Source organism: Crassostrea angulata, chromosome 6, assembly GCF_025612915.1.
Source record: "Crassostrea angulata isolate pt1a10 chromosome 6, ASM2561291v2, whole genome shotgun sequence".
Taxonomy (NCBI): Eukaryota; Metazoa; Mollusca; class Bivalvia; order Ostreida; family Ostreidae; genus Magallana; species Magallana angulata.
The window spans coordinates 51,095,842-51,116,279 of NC_069116.1; the positions used below are offsets into that span (position 1 = coordinate 51,095,842).

A 20,438-nucleotide genomic window follows, 5' to 3' on the forward strand; every position below is an offset into this window, starting at 1 on the left:
GGAAATTTTGTGAAGAGCTGAGGTTGTCTTATCTGACCATCACGGCCAATAGAACAAATGGCGAAAGTTGGCTACCCTCAAATTCTTTTGGGTGTGTGTGTGTGTGTGGGGGGGGGGGGGGGTAAGCGAGTACAATCCTTTGCAAGAAAGGAAAAATTTGTTTCTGTCAAAAACGCTGTTTTTTAAATACCTGCCCAAGTATGCATCTAACTAATAGCTATAGAGATGAAAAGGTTTAATAACTTTTGTAAGAATGAATTAATTGGTTAATTACATTTGTAATAAAGAGAGGCGTATCGGTTCGAGGTTTTTTTTTTAAATATTGAAAGGGGGTGGGACCGTCCCACTTATGTCCGCATCCATTGTCGTCAAATAAATAGTATTCCGAGGAAGTAATGTTCAATGTTACAATTTTTCAATGAATTTAGCAATCAATTCATTTTTAATACATTAAATATTTAATATGTATCCTATTGCTATTATAAAAATAGTGGTTACTTTTACTCTGGACTCATAAGACTACGTGTTGAAATGTATTTTAATCAATGCATATGTTGTTTAAACTTGTTTAGAAATTCCAATGCACCAGATAAATTGCACACACAAAAGATTATGGCCGGTTGTTTGATTTGCAGTGGAATCAGATTTCATTTAATGTAATCATAATAAACTGAAATTGACATTAATTTACATGTATATATATGTAGATATACATGTAGCACACAAACCAAATTGTAGTGTTCTGTGAAACTACAATACCTGTACAGTATTTGGGTGCTTATTAATTACACTTACGAGGAAGTCTCAGAAAGAATATGTTTATTTCAATAAATATACATATAGTTAAAGTTTTACAATGAAAAGTTGTAAACAAAAACAGACCATTAAAACTAGCAAATAATTGGACGGAATAAAATGCAGTACTAGATGCCAGTTTTTGATGATGTTAATGATGTGGTAAAAATTAAATGATAGTTCATGAGTTAAAACAATTATTTTCATCACATAAGTTACATGTATCTGGGACGAGAAAGTAACCTGTAGTTTGACGTTCACATAATTGTTCTGATAGAAGGGTAAGAAGAGGTAATTAACTCTCCTTATTTTGTCTGATATAAGAAACATTTCTCTACATAAACAGTATTGATATATTATCCTGTAAAAAATGTTCATCTATTTTTTTCTTCTTATAATCAAAATAGTACTAAATATTTCTTACAGAAATTATGATCTATTCACATCGAGTAAAACTTCATCATGCACATTTTCCAAAAGAGAAAATTGTGTAAGAATTACTATGGTTTTTGAGGATTTGAGAAAGCTCTGCCCAGTGGGTTACTTGTCTTTGATCATATATTTCTAAAATGTCTCCAATAGTTTTTAAAGTTTGTTTATAAGAGCAAAACTTCAAAAGTAATTTATAACATCAAGCCTTAAGCAATTCTAACCTAACAGACATAGTTATAACAAAAATTAATAAATCAAAATACAAAACAAACTGTATTGGTAATCATATATAACTATTTAGTGACATACCGGTATACCTTAAAAAATACTGGAAACATTAATTAAACTTACATGCACAATAAACCACTTCTTTTAGAAATGTACCAAGCAGTCACAATTAACTGTCACACTTCCTTAACTATGTTTTTATGTCTGAATCAAATCCGTCTTTATTACTTGTAAATTAATGTTGTCTATTGTGTTTGAGTTTCCCCACACAAAAAATTGTAAACTTCAATTTAATTTTTTAGCTTTATACAGGTATATCATAATGATTTAACTTATTTGAAAATAGTAAATGCATAAAGTTGCTTATTAATGAGTCAATCAGTAAACCCCACATTAATAAAATGTACATAAACCATTATTTCAAACTTAATGCGGCAAGATTTTTCCCTGCTGAAAAAACTAAAACAAACAGAGATCACGTATAACATCTAGATTTAGCATCATGCATAAACTGAAAAAAGAGTTACCGGTAAAACTAATATCACTGTACAATCTTAATATTTTTCCAATTAAAACTTTGGCAGACTTAAAAACTAAAACACATTGTGTAACAATGATAATTAAATTACGTGACAATAAAATCCTATGTACTAAAATGGGTAACATCATATCATAAAAGCCGACAACATTAAAATTAAACTCTATCAAGCACTTAATTAATTCAAAAATGTATCACAGAAATTAGAGAGTTAATCACTAACGTCCCAGGGGAGCAGACCTGTCTAACAATGTAAACAATAAAAGAGAGTAGACATCATTTGAAATGAGGTAGAATCTATTCTACAATAAATACATCTATACTACAGCTTCAAGTCTATCTAGTGTCTACATAAAAATAAGCACATATGGAACAAAAACTGTGTCATTATAGTCAGATAACAAGGTCATTGCTGACCAGAAGCAGACTGTAACAAACAGATTGTGGAACAATAAACAGTTCAGATAAAATACTCTATAAATATGAAAAAATAACAAGATTTTTTTAGTGTCAATATCAAATTGACAAGTAAGAAATGCTCCAACTTTGTGTACTTATGCTTTAGACACCATTAGAAATTAATGCTTTGTAGTTTTCGTTTACAGCTCTTTGCATGTTATTAATTAAAGCATATTCAATTATTAACAATATTAAACATTTTAATGCATTCAATTATATCAGATATTAGATCTATCTAACAACACAGTTAGTCAATAAAGCCACCATCTTTAATATGACAGCAAACAACTGGAGGTTATACAACTGTACATCTATCAACAATTATTTTAGATTAGTGGTCTTTCACAATGTTAATTGGATATAATCTCCCTGATGAGTGATCTTTCTCTTGTTTCTAACTTTTTCAATTCTGCTTCAAATAATCCATGGGAACCTATGTAATAGAAATTCACATTCAAACCTCAGTATTTATAAGTATCAAGGTAATGTATCTGGAATATCATTATCTGGTCTACTGTCAAACTTACTTGAATCACATATTTTTTTCAAACACTTCAGAAACTCTCCAAACGCTTGAGTCAATGCGGACTGCTCCTGTAATTCAATATCATTTAGATTTAATGAAAAAATGTTTTCACTAAAAAAAATTCAAGAGTGAGAAAAATAGATTTTTTGTTTTTAAAAAGGGGGATGCCCCCCAAAAATGGGAATATATGTACTATACCAGTACATGTATATGGTATATTCATTCAATTTAGCTTAAACCCAGGGCACAAAAATCATACGTCTTCACTGATATATCGTATATTTGCAGGTTGTTCACTAAATACCTCATTGTTGTCCTCATCCCAGCTATCCCAGTCCGAGCTCTCGGAATCTTTGTCAGAAGGAGACTTGGCACCATCTCTGTCACTCCCCTGACTCAAAGAGCTTATAAGACCTGATGGCAGGCTGCTGTTACTCAAATTCAAAGTGAGGGATTCTGGGAAATGACCTGGACTACCTGCTCAAAAATATGCTGCTTGATTAAATTTCTACTACTGGTAGGTAAACAACGTTTATCAATTATATTTAAAGACAAATTAAAAATCAACTATATACAATGGGCATAATAATTATTTTTGGTTTACAGTAAACCAATTTTTATTTGCCTGCAAGAACATTTTAAAACATCGCTAGCATGAAGTATTTTAAAAAGTCCAGTGTGAATGTTTTTTTCTACATCATTCTATTTAATACCAGATTTTTAGATGCCCTTTGACTCACCAATAATGACTGTGTCCTCCACATCTAGGTCACTGAGGGACTCGGAACTGTTGGTGGAGGGTATGGGGATGTCATTAGACAGCAGACACAGGTCGTCGTTGGGCCGGGGGGAGTGATCTACACTGAAGTGTATGCCCTGTGTGGACAGAAACAAGTCACCACTCAACATCAAGTTTTATTATCATATCAAAATAACCAAATGTCAGTCTTACCACTGTCAGATTGAGGGTTACCCTCTGCACTGCTACTTATCCAAGGATTTTCAATAAATGTCAGGCCTCAACATTATAATAACCTACAGTATATGTCAATCTTAAGACTATCAGTATGAGTCTACAACCCTCTGTACTTCTACTTCTCTGACTTAAATGCCATTACCTCACTGACTCTGGAACAAATAGCCAGGAAAATGGACCTCAGGTGTTTGACCGGGTTCATGGGCTTACACAGAGTCAGGTAAATGCTCAGGTACCGCTGGACCAGGTGTACCTCCGCACTCTGAAAGAATCAGATTGATTACATTAGGATACATCACTATATGTATATCTATAAGTTCTAAACAAAGTCCTGATCTTATACACTGTTCTAAACAATCACAAAATGTAATCATGCATCTCTGGATTTTTATATCCAGCAATGTTATCACAACTTCGACAAACCCAAGAAAAAATTTACAAAATTTCTGCAGATTTGATGTGGTAGAGTCCGGTATATGGCATTACTACTATAGCTCTGGCTAGTGAGTTAATCCTCTAGCTCGATCGCCAGAGTGCTGGACTGGCATGCCAGAAGACCAGGGTTCAAACCCCAGCAGAGGCAAAAAATGTCTCTGATAAAGGTTAAAGCCTTAAGACACAAGTGATTGAGATCTCCAACAAACTTACACAGACTGAAGATATTTGTGACATTCAAGTTCACTGAAATTCCACTGTATTTGCATTGACAATCATTAGAACCATTTTTATTGTATATACCTCAGATTTTACAATGACTGCTAATATGGATATAAAAAATACATATTTAGTTTATTTTACCTTAAGTGTTACTATGGCTGCCAGCTCTTTGAGGGTCAGATGGAGACACATCAGACATGTTTGTTTGTCGTCCCTGCTCTGGGTGACATACTCCACCACTCTAATTCCTACACGATGCAGACTGCAGGAAAATAAAGAGTAAACGTCTATTACTATCAATTACATTGTTCACCTTGAAGAGGAATAAGATACCTCAATTTTGTGAATTAACGGTACTTTCTTTGTACTGAGCGATAAAATAAACCAATACTTTATATTACTTATCTTGGAACAGTATTATGTTAAACAGCTTATGATTTGAAAAATGTTCAAGTCTGGCTGTATTTTTTTTTATATTATCCTTTCATTTTTCTAAGAATTTCCTGAATACCGGTACCTTTACTGTTGTAAGTTTTGCAGTGTTAAAGCTTTAAATGTATTTTATATATGATGCACTTTCAATCATATCAAAGTGTCCTATTCCAACCTAAACACCCATATTGTTTCATACACGTCTATTGATAAATAATTATTACTATAAATATACGTGTACAGTAATTCAAGGAAAACAAATTAAAAAGACTCAAAGCAAGCAAAAATTTACACAAATCTGAGTTCGAGACATTCACTTCTAGCCACGGTTTAACAGTCAAGTACTAGTCTAACCATTTTATGTTTGACTGAGAGGAAGAAATAATTACCAATCTCTCATATTCCTACAGATTGAGCTCTCCTCAATGAAGAGCCCGGAATAGTGGGCAACAATGGGCATCAGGGAGCACACACTCTCCACGGGCAGTTTCTGGAGGAAGCTCTGTAACGCTCGATGTGAAGCACTCACAAACACCTTCTCTACCTGTCAATAAATATCAACACATTCACATATGTAAATACAAAAAAACTTTAGAATAATTACTAGCTGTTAGCTATCTCTGGGTATATGGTTCTATTTTATATGAATAAAATAAAATTCTGATCAGTTCAGAAAACAGAGAGAATAATTCATTATTGTTACATATCAGATATAAAACATAAATCTCTCTTACCTGTTTTGCACATTGGAATTTGTTTTCTGGTTTGACCAGACAACAACTGAAAAATACAAAAAATACAAAAGTCATGAATTCCTTCATATCAAAGTGTATGTCTTTCCTCAAAGCATTCATTTTAATGCTTTAAGGTCTAAATCTGTAAAAGACATTGCACTCTACCTCAGATATCCTTCAAAAGGCGAGGAGAAGAGCCTGATGTCTGTGCCCTGCTGTAGGAGCTCCTTGCTGATCCTTGTGTTAGGGTGGGTGAAGCCAAACAGCAGCTTCCAGTAGGACAGGACGGAGGCAATCTGGCTCACTCGCTACAAAGATATACACCATATATTCTTACACTAACATACAAACCATATATTCATACACTGTCATTTCCGTTGATAATGAAGATTAAAGCTCTGTCTAGATTTTTTAACAATTCATACAGGAAGAGTGATTTTGTGATTTTATTTTATTTAAAATGTTTTACAATGAAAACTGAAATCTGACTTAGAGCAGCATTGCAAATGATTAAAATTTCTAGCATCTAACATCTTTAACTACATATACACTGCAAGTAAATTAATTGTTTGAAGGGTGTATGATGAATAAGTAAGTATTAATGCATTGTTAATAGAGAATTGGATATTAAAATACTAATCACTGCAGGAAATAGCTGAAGCATGAAGTACCTGGTCTGAGGGGATATCAAAGTGTGCGTGGGCCAATATGATGGTGGTGGCTGCTAGGACAGACAGACGGTCATAGCGGGATCGTTGTACGAGTTTGTCCAGACTGGGAAGACAGGTCGGAATCTGATCCGTCACACTGGACACAATCTTCTGGAGGATCTGTTTACAGGAATCTTCATGCTACAAACAATGTATCAATGTATAATCATCATATTTACGAAAAGACTTATGATCAATCAAAGTTATAATAATTAACCAATTAAAATTTAAAAAAGGGAATTCTGAAAGTCAGAATTAGCCAATTCTCATGATTAAAACTAAGTTCCTTGTTGATTAAGGCATATACATGTATATTCATCTGTATAAAATTTGTAGATTTTAAAAGCTTGTTTCAATGCTGTACCTGCCAAGTGGATGGAGGCCTCTGTAAAAGTGGAGTGAGGTGGATACAGTGCAGCATAGATTCCTGGAGCAGCATAACTGCAGCATAGGTCAGCAGACTGGGTCTGGTGGACAGGTGGGCCTGCCAGATCTCCTCCAGTGTGCCAATGTCATACCATCGAATTACCTCAGCTAGGCAGGGCAACACCTACAAATGATCATTTTTTTTATGACTACATGTACAATTATTTAGTACATTGACATATACATATTATATGCTCACGTTCATTTCATTGCATTCAGAATTATAAGGAAAACCAGCATGAGCCTTCAGAAAAGTGATTTCACAAAACCTATCGTAAAAGATGAAGAGAATGATGCATGTATATCACAAAGAATGTGGCAGAAAATCTATTCCTGAATGAGCTGGTTTAGCTTAGACCTCAATGATTTCTATTCAATATGAATATATTAATAAGATTGGGACTTAACTATAACTGTCCTCTTTATGGCAGTCAGGGTGTATGGGAGGAAGAATGTACACAAATTATATTAATAAGAAGGGGGAAGGGAAAAATATTGAATAAATGAACCTTAATACATTGTACACATATTAGATTAATTTAATTAATGTCTACCAATATAGTGTGATTAAGCCTGCTGACCTGTTTGGTGATCCTCCTGAGCTCCCACTGGGAGTCGGCCAAGCTCTCCACAGTCTGTAGGAGGATCCGTTTCAGGGTCTGCTTCAGGGGAGTTAACTGCACACTAGTCATCCATTCCATTTCCGGCGGGGTCCTTACAATGTGGAGAATTCAGTGAATATTAATTTTTTTTCTTCAAGTTATGATACGAGTCTCTCTGGCCTATATAAAGTTTTTTGTTAGTTGATTACTTACTTGTTACCAAGAGTGTCCTGAAGTTTCTGGTAGAAAGTGGAGTTTCTAATCTGCTGACTACCATTGGGATGCTGAAAGGTCATAAAACCATAAAATAAGTGGCTTTAAAATACTTTATTGCTAAGTGCATGTACTTTATAATGCGGACTGAGATATAAGGTATGATACTGCAACTCAAGTATTCGCATGCCTAAATTTTCATTCCTAATTGGCAAAAAATTTCTGAATACCCTCGTACATGTATAATGCAGCTCGCAGAGATTTTATTTCTATTGCCAATATTTAGCCAATGCAGTGTGTGCATGTAGATCATAAACCCCTGATCTGTGAAATTTATGTTTTCAATAGGAAGAAGATCCCTAATATATAAAATTATTTTCATTAACCGGTTGAATGGTTTTAGAGTTGAATTTGAGTGAGAAAGATTCCACAATGATACACAATGAATGACAGTAGATGACTGGATTAGCCTTGTTTTTATATACATGTACCCTACCTTGTTATTGACAGTGCAGTCTATATTCTGTAACTGACTGAGGATTGATAACAGGCTGTACCTAGAGATTCTCCCTCCTGTATCACCATTCCTAAAACAATATAATTTACATTCTTTAATGCAAAGCTATGGTACAATGGTATTATAAAATCATGTAATCTATAGAAAAAAAAGAATAAAACAAATCCAAAACTTTTAACATCTGACTATGTACAAACAATATTATGAAAATAAACTGAAAGTAAATGAGCCTGACTTACATTTTCTCATATCCTAGGACCCTTAGTCCGCCTTCACTTTTAAATTGCACCTTTTGAGAAAGAAAAAGAAATTTAAAAATATTTCATTAGTCAGAGTAAAATCAGAGTTTGGAAACTTCCTGAAAAAGCAATAATACTGGTTAGTTAGAAAAAACATGTTTTAATTATTTAATTTTTTTTTGTGGATTATGTTCACTCTCATTTTTTTAGCACTATAAAGCCTGTTAAACATGCACACATCCAGCACAAGAAAGGTCAAATTATTTCAGGGTATTGCGTGTGCTGCTTTTATTTGTGTGAAAGTCAAATCAAAGCCATTAGGAATTATGGATATTCAATGCATGCTTATTTGCACACATAATCACACAACAATGAAATCCAGTATAGCCAAACTTCCTTGCTATCAACCGATAATTTCCAACTACATTGTTTGTATGGATGAGTTTTGTTGAAAACAGAGGATGATATTAATCAAAGGAAAGAACACTGTCATTCAATTTCTTTAAACCTTTCAATGTAACAACAGACATGCAGAAAAGATCTGTTTAGGTAGTCAAAGCTTTAGTCAACATCCAGCACTTAAACTTTAAATTATGATTCATGATTCAAAAAATCCATTCAGAAAAGCTTCCTTCACAACGGTGCATCATAGACATATGTACTTTATTAAGCTTTGCATGCTATGCCTTGCTCATCTTCGCTCACCAAGGGTGACAATCCACTGTGTTACTCTATAGAGAAAGATCATGGATTGTCATCCTTGGTTAGCAAAGGTGAACCTTGCATTGTAGATGACATTCAATTAAACAAAACAATATTAGCATGCTTTTTTCAATGTCCTCTTTATACACTATCAGTAAAGCGGCAATTCCCCTGTACGTTTTATAGATAAAGGACATATAGACAGTCTGATAGACAGAAAGAATTGTGATAGACAGAAAGAATTGTGATAGACAGAAAGAATTGCCCCTTCATGGATTGTTAGATACAATGTATAGAGGTGTTATGGACAGAAGTCTTAGTGTATTTGAACGATTGGATCCACTAGTATTATATTACAAAGGACTGTAAATGTGGTGAGCAAGATTTCCTGTACAACTGTAGAGAAAATAAGTTTTAACTACAGCAACTTGCTCTATAGCCAGAAAGAATACCAAAACTTATACAAGCTTAAACCAAAAACAAGCCTGCCAACATGAAGTTGTTCTGCTGCATTGGTCAAGTTACTGCAGCAGTGGGAAGTACTTCATATATGACTAATGTACCAGTTCTTTGATATATAGTTGAAAAAATTAATCATGAGTAATGTGCGAGAGAAATAACATACAATTTACTACACTCTTTGGATAATCAAAACATCCACATTTAGTCTTTTCACATGCATCAATGATAAATGATATGCACATGCATGGTGTAAATGTGTCATTAGTTTTGGAAACTAGTGATATGGTGGCAAGGACCGAAAATTATTGAAATCTTCATAAAAAAAATACTGTGGGTAGTACCTTTCCATGGTTATTGTTTGTGTATTGGTATATATGACATGCAATCTCTCTCTCTCTCTCTCTCTCTCTCTCTCTCTCTCTCTCTCTCTCTCTCTCTCTCTCTCTCTCTCTCAGGCCTAAGTTGTGTAAGAATATTCACTATACATCTATAATTCTACAAAAAATAAGCAAAATTAGGAAAGCAGAAAATAAAATAATCTGGCTATATACGATATAAGAGTAAAAGTATACCTTTCTGTAGAACATTCTCCTCATTTGCTAATAATATACAATCCACATTTTGACTATTAAAGCTACTACTACCTTTAACAGCAGTATAATGCTCTCTTAGCAGTAAGAGAGATTAAGTACAGAGAAAAGTTATCTACCATATTGCATTTACCTACTATAAGTATATGAATAACTACACAATCAAAGACAAACTCTACATGAACTAGGTAGGACATATATAAAAATGTTGGTATAGCATGATATCAATACATCCACTACAAATGTAATAAAACAATTGTTACAAACTAGCTTATGAAATGCAAAAAAGTAAAATAATTGCAAGAAGAAAAAATCCAAGATTAATGAAGAGAATTCATAAAAGCAGATAACTGTTGGTTAGTAAGACATATCATTATTGGCTAAAATTCTAAATACATGTAACTGAAATTGTTACACACCCCAGAAAATAATGTGTCTCAGTAGACAAATTAAATCTGATTGGTTACTTACTGGTAGGGACTGCTCCGAGGTAGAGTCATGGAACACAACATTAGTCTTCTCAAATTCTTCAGTCTATAAATAAGTAAGAAAATTATAGGAGTGTGACAGTATATTTTTTCTGTCCTTTTGGGACTTTAACCTATCACTTTCTGTATTTCATATCAATATGCAACTACCGGTAATAATTCAACTTATTTAATAGGATTTGCTCTTTTATTAATGAGAATTTTATTTGAAGAAGAAATTACATACTCTGTTAATAAATGTAATAGGTGGTGAAAAGTCAAGTCTCAAATGAGACTAGAACCTATGCCAGCGCTCTTACCACTACACTATTGAGACTCAATACATTGACTGACAGTCACACACCTGTTAACCTGGTGACATAAACAACTTACACAGGATATACTGTGAGTTCTCTCATGCTCTTTGATCTTTACCTCTGGAATATTATCTTCATCTTCTGATTGTCTGAAATACCCCCAATGGTTTAGCCATGCAATGTTTTAATATCAAATTGCAACAAACACAGTACAATGTACCGGTATTCAATTTTTTTTAATCATTCATTATTCATGGAAATATATGCACTAGATATGAGAAAATTTCTTGGGTTTTTTTTAATAATGTCCTAATAATGGTGGATTTGATTGTTAGCTGATAACAGATAAGGTTGGTGGACACATTCAACAATGTCTTACATCTCTGAGTCGGTGTTTTGTCTCCTGAGTTGAGAGGATGCAGCTGGACCAAACGTGTACAACCAGTGGTTTTTGATGAAGAACTTCATGATCAACTCATACGCCAGTAGCCTCCCTTCTCTGCTCTCCCAGGCATCTAGGAGGAAGCCTACATCCAAAGAAAACCAGAAAACGGTGCTTCATATATCATATATTTCAAAATGTAAAGTTATCTGAAGAGAAATTGATAATATTGTTATGAATATTATAACAGTTCTGACATTAAAACATTGGTATAACCAGATGACAGTCATCTATAAAAATGAACATATCTGGTCAATCAATGTTCACCTTTGTTGCTGGTGACTGAAGCTCTGACATGACTAGAACAGCTCTGGTCTGCTGTTGTTTTTTCCTCCCTCTGTAAGATGTCTGTGTTGGGGATCCAGCCCTGAACCAATGACTGTAGCAGCAGACTGACCAGGACAGGACAGTGGCTGCACTTAGACACTGTCAAAATAATAGAAGACATTTAGTCCTGTTATCAACTGTTTAGAAGATTTTCTGTAATGAACAAATCAGTCTCTCAACAACATTCCTTAATTAGAAAATTGAATCTATGTTTATGAAAAGCACCTTGTGGGATATCGGACTGGGTAGAGAAGCAAAAAGCTGTCTCTATTTGAAGCAACATGTACATGACAAAGATTAACTAAAGGGCAAGGAAATCCATGAGGTCAAATGTTAAGCGATAATAACTGCCATCATAATCATTTACTGTTGAATCCAATGTGAATGATGTTATAGTTAAGACTCACCCAGGTATCTGAATATGGAGCTGGTGGCCTGCCTGACCGTGGAGGCTGGGTGGGAGAGATACAAAAGGAAGGTGTTGGTGTAGGTCAGCCAGTCAGACAGCATCATCTGTAGCGGCAACACCTGTGTGGAGGAAAGAGAACGTACATACTAACGCACAAGTCGATTCATTCACAGGCACCTGAATTTTTATCAATCAATCGCTCAATAAGCTAAATATTGAGAAATTCTACCTCCTCTGTATATATAGATACCAAAGGTGAGTTTATATATAGAAGAGGTAGAATTTTTTATATTTGGATTAGCGACTGAATTATAAAAATTAAGGTGTCTGTGATTCATTGCCAATACATTGCACATAACACACAATTCAGTTACTTAACTCTTCATTGGTTGAACAATCTGAAAACTTCAACTTACAAGTACGGTAATTATTGAGTTATGCAGTGAATGGAATACCTTGATGATTGACAGACACACACTGAGTAAGCCTTCAGCTGCATAGGCATCTAGGAACTGGATTGGCAACTTCTACAATAAGATAAACAGGATTAACACCAAACAAGCAGGGACTTTTGGTTTATATCAATACAAATTGGACTTATACTAATGAAAAATGACTCACAATAGATTCCACAGAGCTGAGAACGTCTGTAGACCCAACGACGTCTTTTAAAAGCTGCTGAATAACTTGTTGGAATGTCGAGTAGGCTTCCTAAAACATAGATTTATTGCTGTGTGATAGCAACTACAATTTCAATACATCAGCAATACTGAATGGTGTGAGTTAATTAAATTGTTACTATATACCTGGACATCACTACATGATATGTAAGTGGACAATGCCTTGGCCGCATGTTCCCTGATGGTTAGCTGGGAGTGATACAGCAATTTAAACACAACATTGTGAATCTCTGACGATATGAAATTTGGCACCTGTGGGATATCCTGAAAATTATGAGATACAATGTTTGCAAAGGAGCATATACATGTATCAGTGAATTTCACAAATCATCTTTAAAACCAAGGAAAATCAATTTAGAACCCATATTTCCATCAGGTAGAGAAACATTTATGTATAATGAAACATCATGTATATAAAATTTTATACATTTTTTTGAAAATAAATCTAATGTAATGTTTATCTTATGTACATGTAATGCATAAGAATATATTATGAGCATACATGCTCATGAGTACAAGGTTATGAAGAACCCAGAATATATACATTATAAGACCATTAATACAGACAATTCAAAAATTAATATTAAGTCAAAATGTTGAAAATTTTGTGTAATGTTCTCAAATTCAAATATTGAATTGATTAGTTACCATGGACTGGTTGTGGAGAGAGAATTGTGGAGTGGTGGATCTAGAGTCAGCTTTCTCTGTATACTGCTGAATGATGGAGTTTATACCTGTAATAAACACACTGTAGTTACACAGGAAATCAGGGAACCACCATGTTACAATGTCACATTTATACAGACTCTTAAATCATTGTGTCAATATCAAAAAAATATCAAAAGAGTTATCAAAATATTTTTGTTTCCAAGCAGTCATCTGCAGACTTTGTGTTTGAGAGTGAAAAATTCAATTATCATGCGTGAGCCACACATTCTATTTAGTAGGTTCTATATATCTATCTTACCCATTATTGCACCCTCAACAGCTTGCCATGAGGAGGTCTCAGAGACACACAGCTAAAAAAAGATTGAATGAAGTTTTACTTTAGCGATCAATATAAACTTATTTTATGCTATACAGCTACTAGTTTACTGATAATCCACCCTCTATTCTCCTTCCTTCCTTTTAATTCCTGTTCTCCCCCCTCCCCCTAAAAAAAAAACTAATGTGGACATGTATTAGTGATTATATACCGGTATATGTATATTCAATATATGGTTTATGCAGACTGTGTCATCTGACTTCACTTTTATCCAACCATCAAAAAGATTTCAAAGAAAAAATGAGTTACATATCTACAGTAAATATATTTTGATAGCAAACATTACCTTAACAAGTTTCTGGAATATCTTTTCTTGTTCAACAACGGAAAGATGTGACACTATTGGTCCCAAACTTTTGGCACAAGAATTTCGTATGGCTGACCAAACATCAGTTAATGCTGCTATGATTAATTTCTAAATACAAAAGACATGGAGCAGAGATTACAGGTAAGTAATTTGAATGTGAAATATGCATTATCAATGCATTGTCATACAAATACACATTTAAATTATTAACTTGCATCTGCACTTTTAAAAGTCAACAAAAATTAGTTTGCTTATAGCTGCCAATATTGGCAATGACCTTTGTTGTTCTACACATATTCATAAAATTCTCTCTAAAAAAATTACTTGTATCAATTGGGTGCATTCAAAGTCCTGTAATTCTTCTTGATTTTGTCTTAGCCACTCCATGAAGTGAATGATCGTTCTGTTTCGGACAACATGGACATCAGAGACTGGAAAATAAAGGAATGACAGTTCTTTATTTCCAATACTGCAAGTCTTTAATCTTTTAATCAATGTTTTAAAAAAGGTTGTATCCTTCTTTTCTCTCTCTCTCTCTCTCCTCTCTCCTTCCTCTCTCTCTCTCTCTCTCTCTCTCTCTCTCTCTCTCTCTCTCTCTCTTGCAAAGATATAACGAATCCTTGAACATGATTTACTTACCCTGCTTCATTGTATACTCAAATGCATGAACTAATTGAACAGAGAGGGGCTGGTGGATGTACCTGATAAAATAAAAAGTAGCTTATTATTTACCATATCAAACTGGTGTTTTATGATAACAATAATGAATATCATCTTAATTGCTTTCATGTAAATGATAACGTTTTACTGTCACTGTAAACTTAAAAAATTAATTTGAAACCCATGTTCCTTGGAGCAGTCTTTACTTACCACCTGATAATATTATCAAGAAGGTCATTTAACACTGCTTTCATGTGTCCATCACTGGCTTCCAGTGTAGTTCCAGTGCTGGACATTCTTCTAACTCGTCTCATTCCATCTCTGCCTGCCTCTGACCATCCATATCTTCTATCAAACACATAGCAAGTCAACTTATTCAGCACATCTTGATCAGAAATTAAAACCACAATCTGAGACTCAAGGTGATGGGTTGACATTTCTCCATGAAAATGATTCTGATTTCCATTCCCATTCTGAAACCCTTTTGCTGCACCAGTGAGATCAGAGAGATGTCTGTGAATGGATTTCAACATGATCTGCTCATCTGTTGAAGATTTGGCTGACAAAAGAGCCATTGCACAGTCACATAGTCCATTTGTAGATGAAGTCATTTTTGTGTTGTAGAGATCATCTTCAAATGCGTTTATCTGAAAATCTGCAAAATTATCCACGTATCTATTATTGTAATGATTGTTATTAGCAATCTAATTTGAAACAACTCAGCCCTAGGTGGGATTCATACGGTATATATCAAGTGTATACTAATGAGAAACTTTTCACTGAGTCTCTTAATTAACAAAAATGGAATATAATTAATTAGGATATATGTCAAGTTTCTACACGACATACGTAACTACGTTGTTATGTACTTATATAACTCCTGCTGTGTCTCTAAGTATTAAAAGAGTTAAATGGACTATATATAACAGTAAAATGCAAACTAGTACCACATACAGGAATATTTATCAAACCCATTTAACATACTGAGAAATCTAAGACCTGTTTAACCAATTGCCAAGGATGTTCAGGAAAACGATATTTATATTGCATTACCTATTCGTTACCAAAAAATTCCTCCGAGAAAATTCGGCACTCTGAATTGGGGTTGTTATAGACGCTTTCATTTCTTCCGAAAGACTATGTTTCAAAAAACTAAACGTCCATCTCTCAACCTTAGTTATGTTATGCTTTATGAACATCCAAATGAAACATTTTGCACTACCGTTTCATTAGAGCGAAAACATTTCACTCTTTATGTTTACGATCCGAATTTCTTTCGAAAATAGAGGTATAGAATAGGGTACTTTTTATATCCTATAACCAGGCACTATAACCAGGATGTGCGCATGCGTGAACCAACTTTCCATCGGGATCGGTAAACGATTGGGAGGAAATTCGAAAGCTATTTGGAGGAACTTCGAACTGATATATGTGCAATTTAAAAATGCGATTTTTATATGAAAAATATGATCAGAAGTGATAAAAATGTTAGGTACATTAGATTTTACACCAAAAAATTAAATAAACAATTGAGAGAACAATCAAAATCAATGTTACAGGAAAACAACAGGCACTTAGCATCGGAGGGGGGTTGGGGGTTGGAATGGGGGCAGGGACAGGGGGACGGGACTGCCCCCCTCCAGCACACGTTTTCTCGCAGCAAATATTTTTCTTGAATTAACATACAGTTGCACCCCCCCCCCCCCCCCAATGTTTTTGGGACCATGTAAAATTTGAAATGAAAGAGAGGAAATAAACTGTGAAATTGAAGTTAAAGGTACACTTAGCCCCCTACCCCCACGGATTAGGATTTTCAATTATTTAAAAAGTATTTAAATTGAGTTAGGGTTTTTTTCAAGGCAAGATTGGATGAGTCTGCCCTCAACCCACTTTGCTACGATGCTAGGTGCCTGAACAAAATATCATGGTTTCATTACATACATGTATGCTAGTATAAAGACTTTATGTAAACCAATATTATCTCGTGCATTGTTCCATTCACCAGGTTCTACAAACACCTTAGTCCAAAATAAATAAAAAATCCAAGACTAGGAGGGGAAGAAAGAAGAAATCTATTTTCCTTTTTTTTTTTACTCAGGAGCTATTTTGTTGGGGGGGGGGGGGGTATTAGGGGTGAACAGGTCACTGACCCCTTGTAGATCTACCCATGACCTATCACCAGGGTCTGTATACACATAACCAGGGTCAGTATACCCATCATCATGGTCTCCAGGGTCAGAGTACGTATCACCAGAGTCTGTGTGCCCATCACCAGGGTCTGTACACCCATAACCAGGGCTAGTATACCCATCACCAGGGTCTCCATACCTATCACCAGGGTCAGAGTACGTATCACCAGAGTCTGTGTGCCCATCACCAGAGTCTGTACACCCATAACCAGGGTCAGTATACCCATCACCAGGGTCTCCATACCTATCACCAGGGTCAGAGTACGTATCACCAGAGTCTGTGTGCCCATCACCAGGGTCTGTATACCCATAACAGGGCCAGTATACCCATCACAGGGTCTCCATACCTATCACCAGGGTCAGAGTACGTATCACCAGAGTCTCTGTGCCCATCACCAGAGTCTGTACACCCATAACCAGGGCCAGTATACCCATCACCAGGGTCTCCATACCTATCACCAGGGTCAGAGTACGTGTCACCAGAGTTTGTGTGCCCATCACCAGGGTCTGGATACCCATAACCAGGGTCAGTATACCCATCACCAGGGTCTCCATACCTATCACCAGGGTCAGAGTACGTGTCACCAGAGTCTGTGTGCCCATCACCAGAGTCTGTACACCCATAACCAGGGTCAGTATGCCCATCACCAGGGTCTCCATACCTATCACCAGGGTCAGAGAACGTATCACCAGAGTCTGTGTGCCAATCACCAGGGTCTGTACATCCATAAACGGGGCCAGTATACCCATCACAGGGTCTCCATACCTATCACCAGGGTCAGAGTACGTATCACCAGAGTCTGTGTGCCCTTCACTAGAGTCTGTACACCCATAATCAGGGCCAGTATACCCATCACCAGGGTCTTCATACCTATCACCAGGGTCAGAGTACGTATCACCAGAGTCTGTGTGCCCATCACCAGGGTCTGTATACCCATAACAGGGCCAGTATACCCATCACCAGGGTCTCCATACCTATCACCAGGGTCAGAGTACGTATCACCAGAGTCTGTGTGCCTATCACCAGAGTCTGTACACCCATAACCAGGGCCAGTATACCCATCACCAGGGTCTCCATACCTATCACCAGGGTCAGAGTACGTGTCACCAGAGTTTGTGTGCCCATCACCAGGGTCTGGATACCCATAACCAGGGTCAGTATACCCATCACAGGGTCTCCATACCTATCACCAGGGTCAGAGTACGTATCACCAGAGTCTGTGTTGCCCATCACCAGAGTCTGTACACCAATAACCAGGTTCAGTATACCCATCACCAGGGTCTCCATACCTATCACCAGGGTCAGAGTACGTATCACCAGAGTCTGTGTGCCTATCACCAGGGTCTGTACACCCATGACCAGGGTCAGTATACCCATCACCAGGGTCTCCAGGGTCAGAGTACGTATCACCAGAGTCTGTGTGTCAGTCACCAGAGTCTGTACACTCATGACCAGGGTTAGAATACCCATCATCAGGGTCTCCATAGCTATCACCAGGGTCAGTGTACGTATCACCAGAGTCTGTGTGCCCATCACAAGTGTCAGTATACACATAACCAACAATAAAAAATCCAAGACAAGGAGGGGGAGAGGGTGAAATCTATATTTTTTTCTTTTACTCAGGAGCTATTTTGTTTGGGGGGGGGGGGGTATAATGGGTGAACATGTCACTGACCCATAATAGATCTATCCATGACCTATCACCAGGGTCTGTATACACATTACCAGGGTCAGTTACACATCACCAGGGTCTCCAGGGTCAGAGTACGTATCACCAGAGTCTGTGTGTCTGTCACCAGAGTCTGTACACCCATAACCAGGGTCAGTATACCCATCAACAGGGTCTCCATACCTATCACCAGGGTCAGAGTACGTATCACCAGAGTCTGTGTGCTCTTCACCAGAGTCTGTACACCCATAACCAGGGCCAGTATACCCATCACCAGGGTCATCATACCAATCACCAGGGTCAGAGTACGTATCACCAGAGTCTGTGTGCCCATCACCAGAGTCAGTACACCCATAACCAGGGCCAGTATGCCCATCACCAGGGTCTAAATACTTATCACCAGGAATAGTTTACGAATCAATAGGGTCTGTGTGCCCATCATTAGGGTCAGTATATCTATCACAACAGTCAGTGCACTTATCATCAGGGTTTGTACATCCATTACTTTGATCAGTAGACTTTCACCAGGATAACTGTACCTATTACCTATCACCAGAGTTAGTTTACCTAACGGCCGTGTCAGTGTACGCATCCGTGGGTCTGAGAGCCCATCTCCAAGGTCAGTATACCTATCACAAGAGTCAGTACATTTATCACCAGTATATCTATCACATTCTCTATCACCAGGGTCAGTATACCTATCGACAGAGTCAGTGTACGTATCACAAGGGTCTGTAGCCAATCACAGGGGTCAGTATGTATCCATCACCAGAGTCGGTATACAAAAACGTGTAGATATTCTAAGGGTCAGCATACGTAACACCAGAATCTCAAAATCTATAACCAGGGTAAGTATAACCATCACCTGAGACAGTATACCTATCACAAGGGTCATGAGTGTCCGTATCACCAAGGTATGTGTAATCTTCACCAGGATCAGTATACCTATCACCAGGGTCACTCTACTTATCAACAGGGTCAGTATTACCTGACTCAGGTAATGGATATACAAACCCTAATGATAAGTGCACTGACTGTTGTGTTAGGTATACTGACCCTGGTGATGGGCACACAGACCCTATTGATGCGTACACTATCCTGGTGAAAAGTATTAAGACCCTGGTGAAGGGTAAACTGACCTTTGTTATGAATATACAGACCATGATGATGGGCACACAGACCCTAGTACTACGAACACTGACCCTACTAAAAGGAATAATGACCCAGGTGATATGTTTACAGTTCTGGTGATACGTACTCTGACTCTGGTGATAGGCATTATGACCCTGGTGATAGGTATTGAGACCCTGGTGATGGGTATACTGACTTTGGCTACGAATGTACAGACCCTGGTCATGAGCACACAGACTCTGGTGATACGTACTCTGACCCTGGTGATAGGTATTGAGACCCTGGTGATGGGTATGCTGACCCTGGTTGTGGGTGTACATACCCTGGTGATGGGTATACTGACCCTGGTTATGGGTGTACAGACTCTGGTGATACGCACTCTGATCCTGGTGATAGATATGAAGACCCTGGTGATGGGTATACTGACCCTGGTTATGGGTGTACATACCCTGGTGATGGGTATACTGACCCTGGTTATGGGTGTACAGACTCTGGTGATACGCACTCTGATCCTGGTGATAGATATGAAGACCCTGGTGATGGGTATACTAACCCT

The 20,438-nt window shown here is 36.7% G+C and overlaps 1 protein-coding gene across 3 annotated transcripts; it reads right to left on the minus strand.

Annotated features, from left to right (window-relative positions):
- Positions 1-802: 802 nt before the first annotated feature.
- On the minus strand, positions 803-16,171 carry LOC128189195 (uncharacterized). Of its 3 annotated transcripts, none has more exons than XM_052860700.1 (31): positions 15,946-16,171; positions 15,103-15,547; positions 14,872-14,933; positions 14,557-14,663; positions 14,212-14,340; positions 13,848-13,899; positions 13,529-13,614; positions 13,007-13,132; positions 12,822-12,911; positions 12,656-12,727; positions 12,199-12,319; positions 11,732-11,890; positions 11,402-11,549; positions 11,099-11,171; positions 10,710-10,772; positions 10,221-10,247; positions 8,485-8,534; positions 8,225-8,315; positions 7,729-7,799; positions 7,495-7,627; positions 6,852-7,037; positions 6,449-6,628; positions 5,943-6,085; positions 5,778-5,823; positions 5,433-5,587; positions 4,753-4,873; positions 4,097-4,216; positions 3,719-3,854; positions 3,283-3,455; positions 2,980-3,046; positions 803-2,885 (listed from the first exon to the last, which is right to left on the minus strand). In XM_052860700.1, exons 2-31 carry the CDS (start codon positions 15,501-15,503, stop codon positions 2,803-2,805), a joined length of 3,471 nt encoding a protein of 1,156 aa, XP_052716660.1. In that variant the 5' UTR covers positions 15,504-15,547; positions 15,946-16,171; the 3' UTR covers positions 803-2,802. The 3 variants fall into 3 exon arrangements, with proteins under 3 accessions (XP_052716660.1, XP_052716659.1, XP_052716661.1); XM_052860699.1 differs by having other exon boundaries at positions 13,007-13,144; XM_052860701.1 differs by lacking the exon at positions 10,221-10,247 and having other exon boundaries at positions 13,007-13,144.
- Positions 16,172-20,438: the final 4,267 nt, after the last annotated feature.

Bases quoted from the DNA above. Each gene is read 5' to 3' on its own strand.
- LOC128189195 (XM_052860699.1), bottom strand. From the start codon at position 15,503: ATGACTTCATCTACAAATGGACTATGTGACTGTGCAATGGCTCTTTTG. The intron at 13,145-13,528 runs GTAACTAATCAA...CATAATTTTCAG, and splicing joins CTCTCCACAACCAGTCCATG to GATATCCCACAGGTGCCAAA. The intron at 4,217-4,752 runs GTAAAATAAACT...TGATTCTTTCAG, and splicing joins CAGCCATAGTAACACTTAAG to AGTGCGGAGGTACACCTGGT.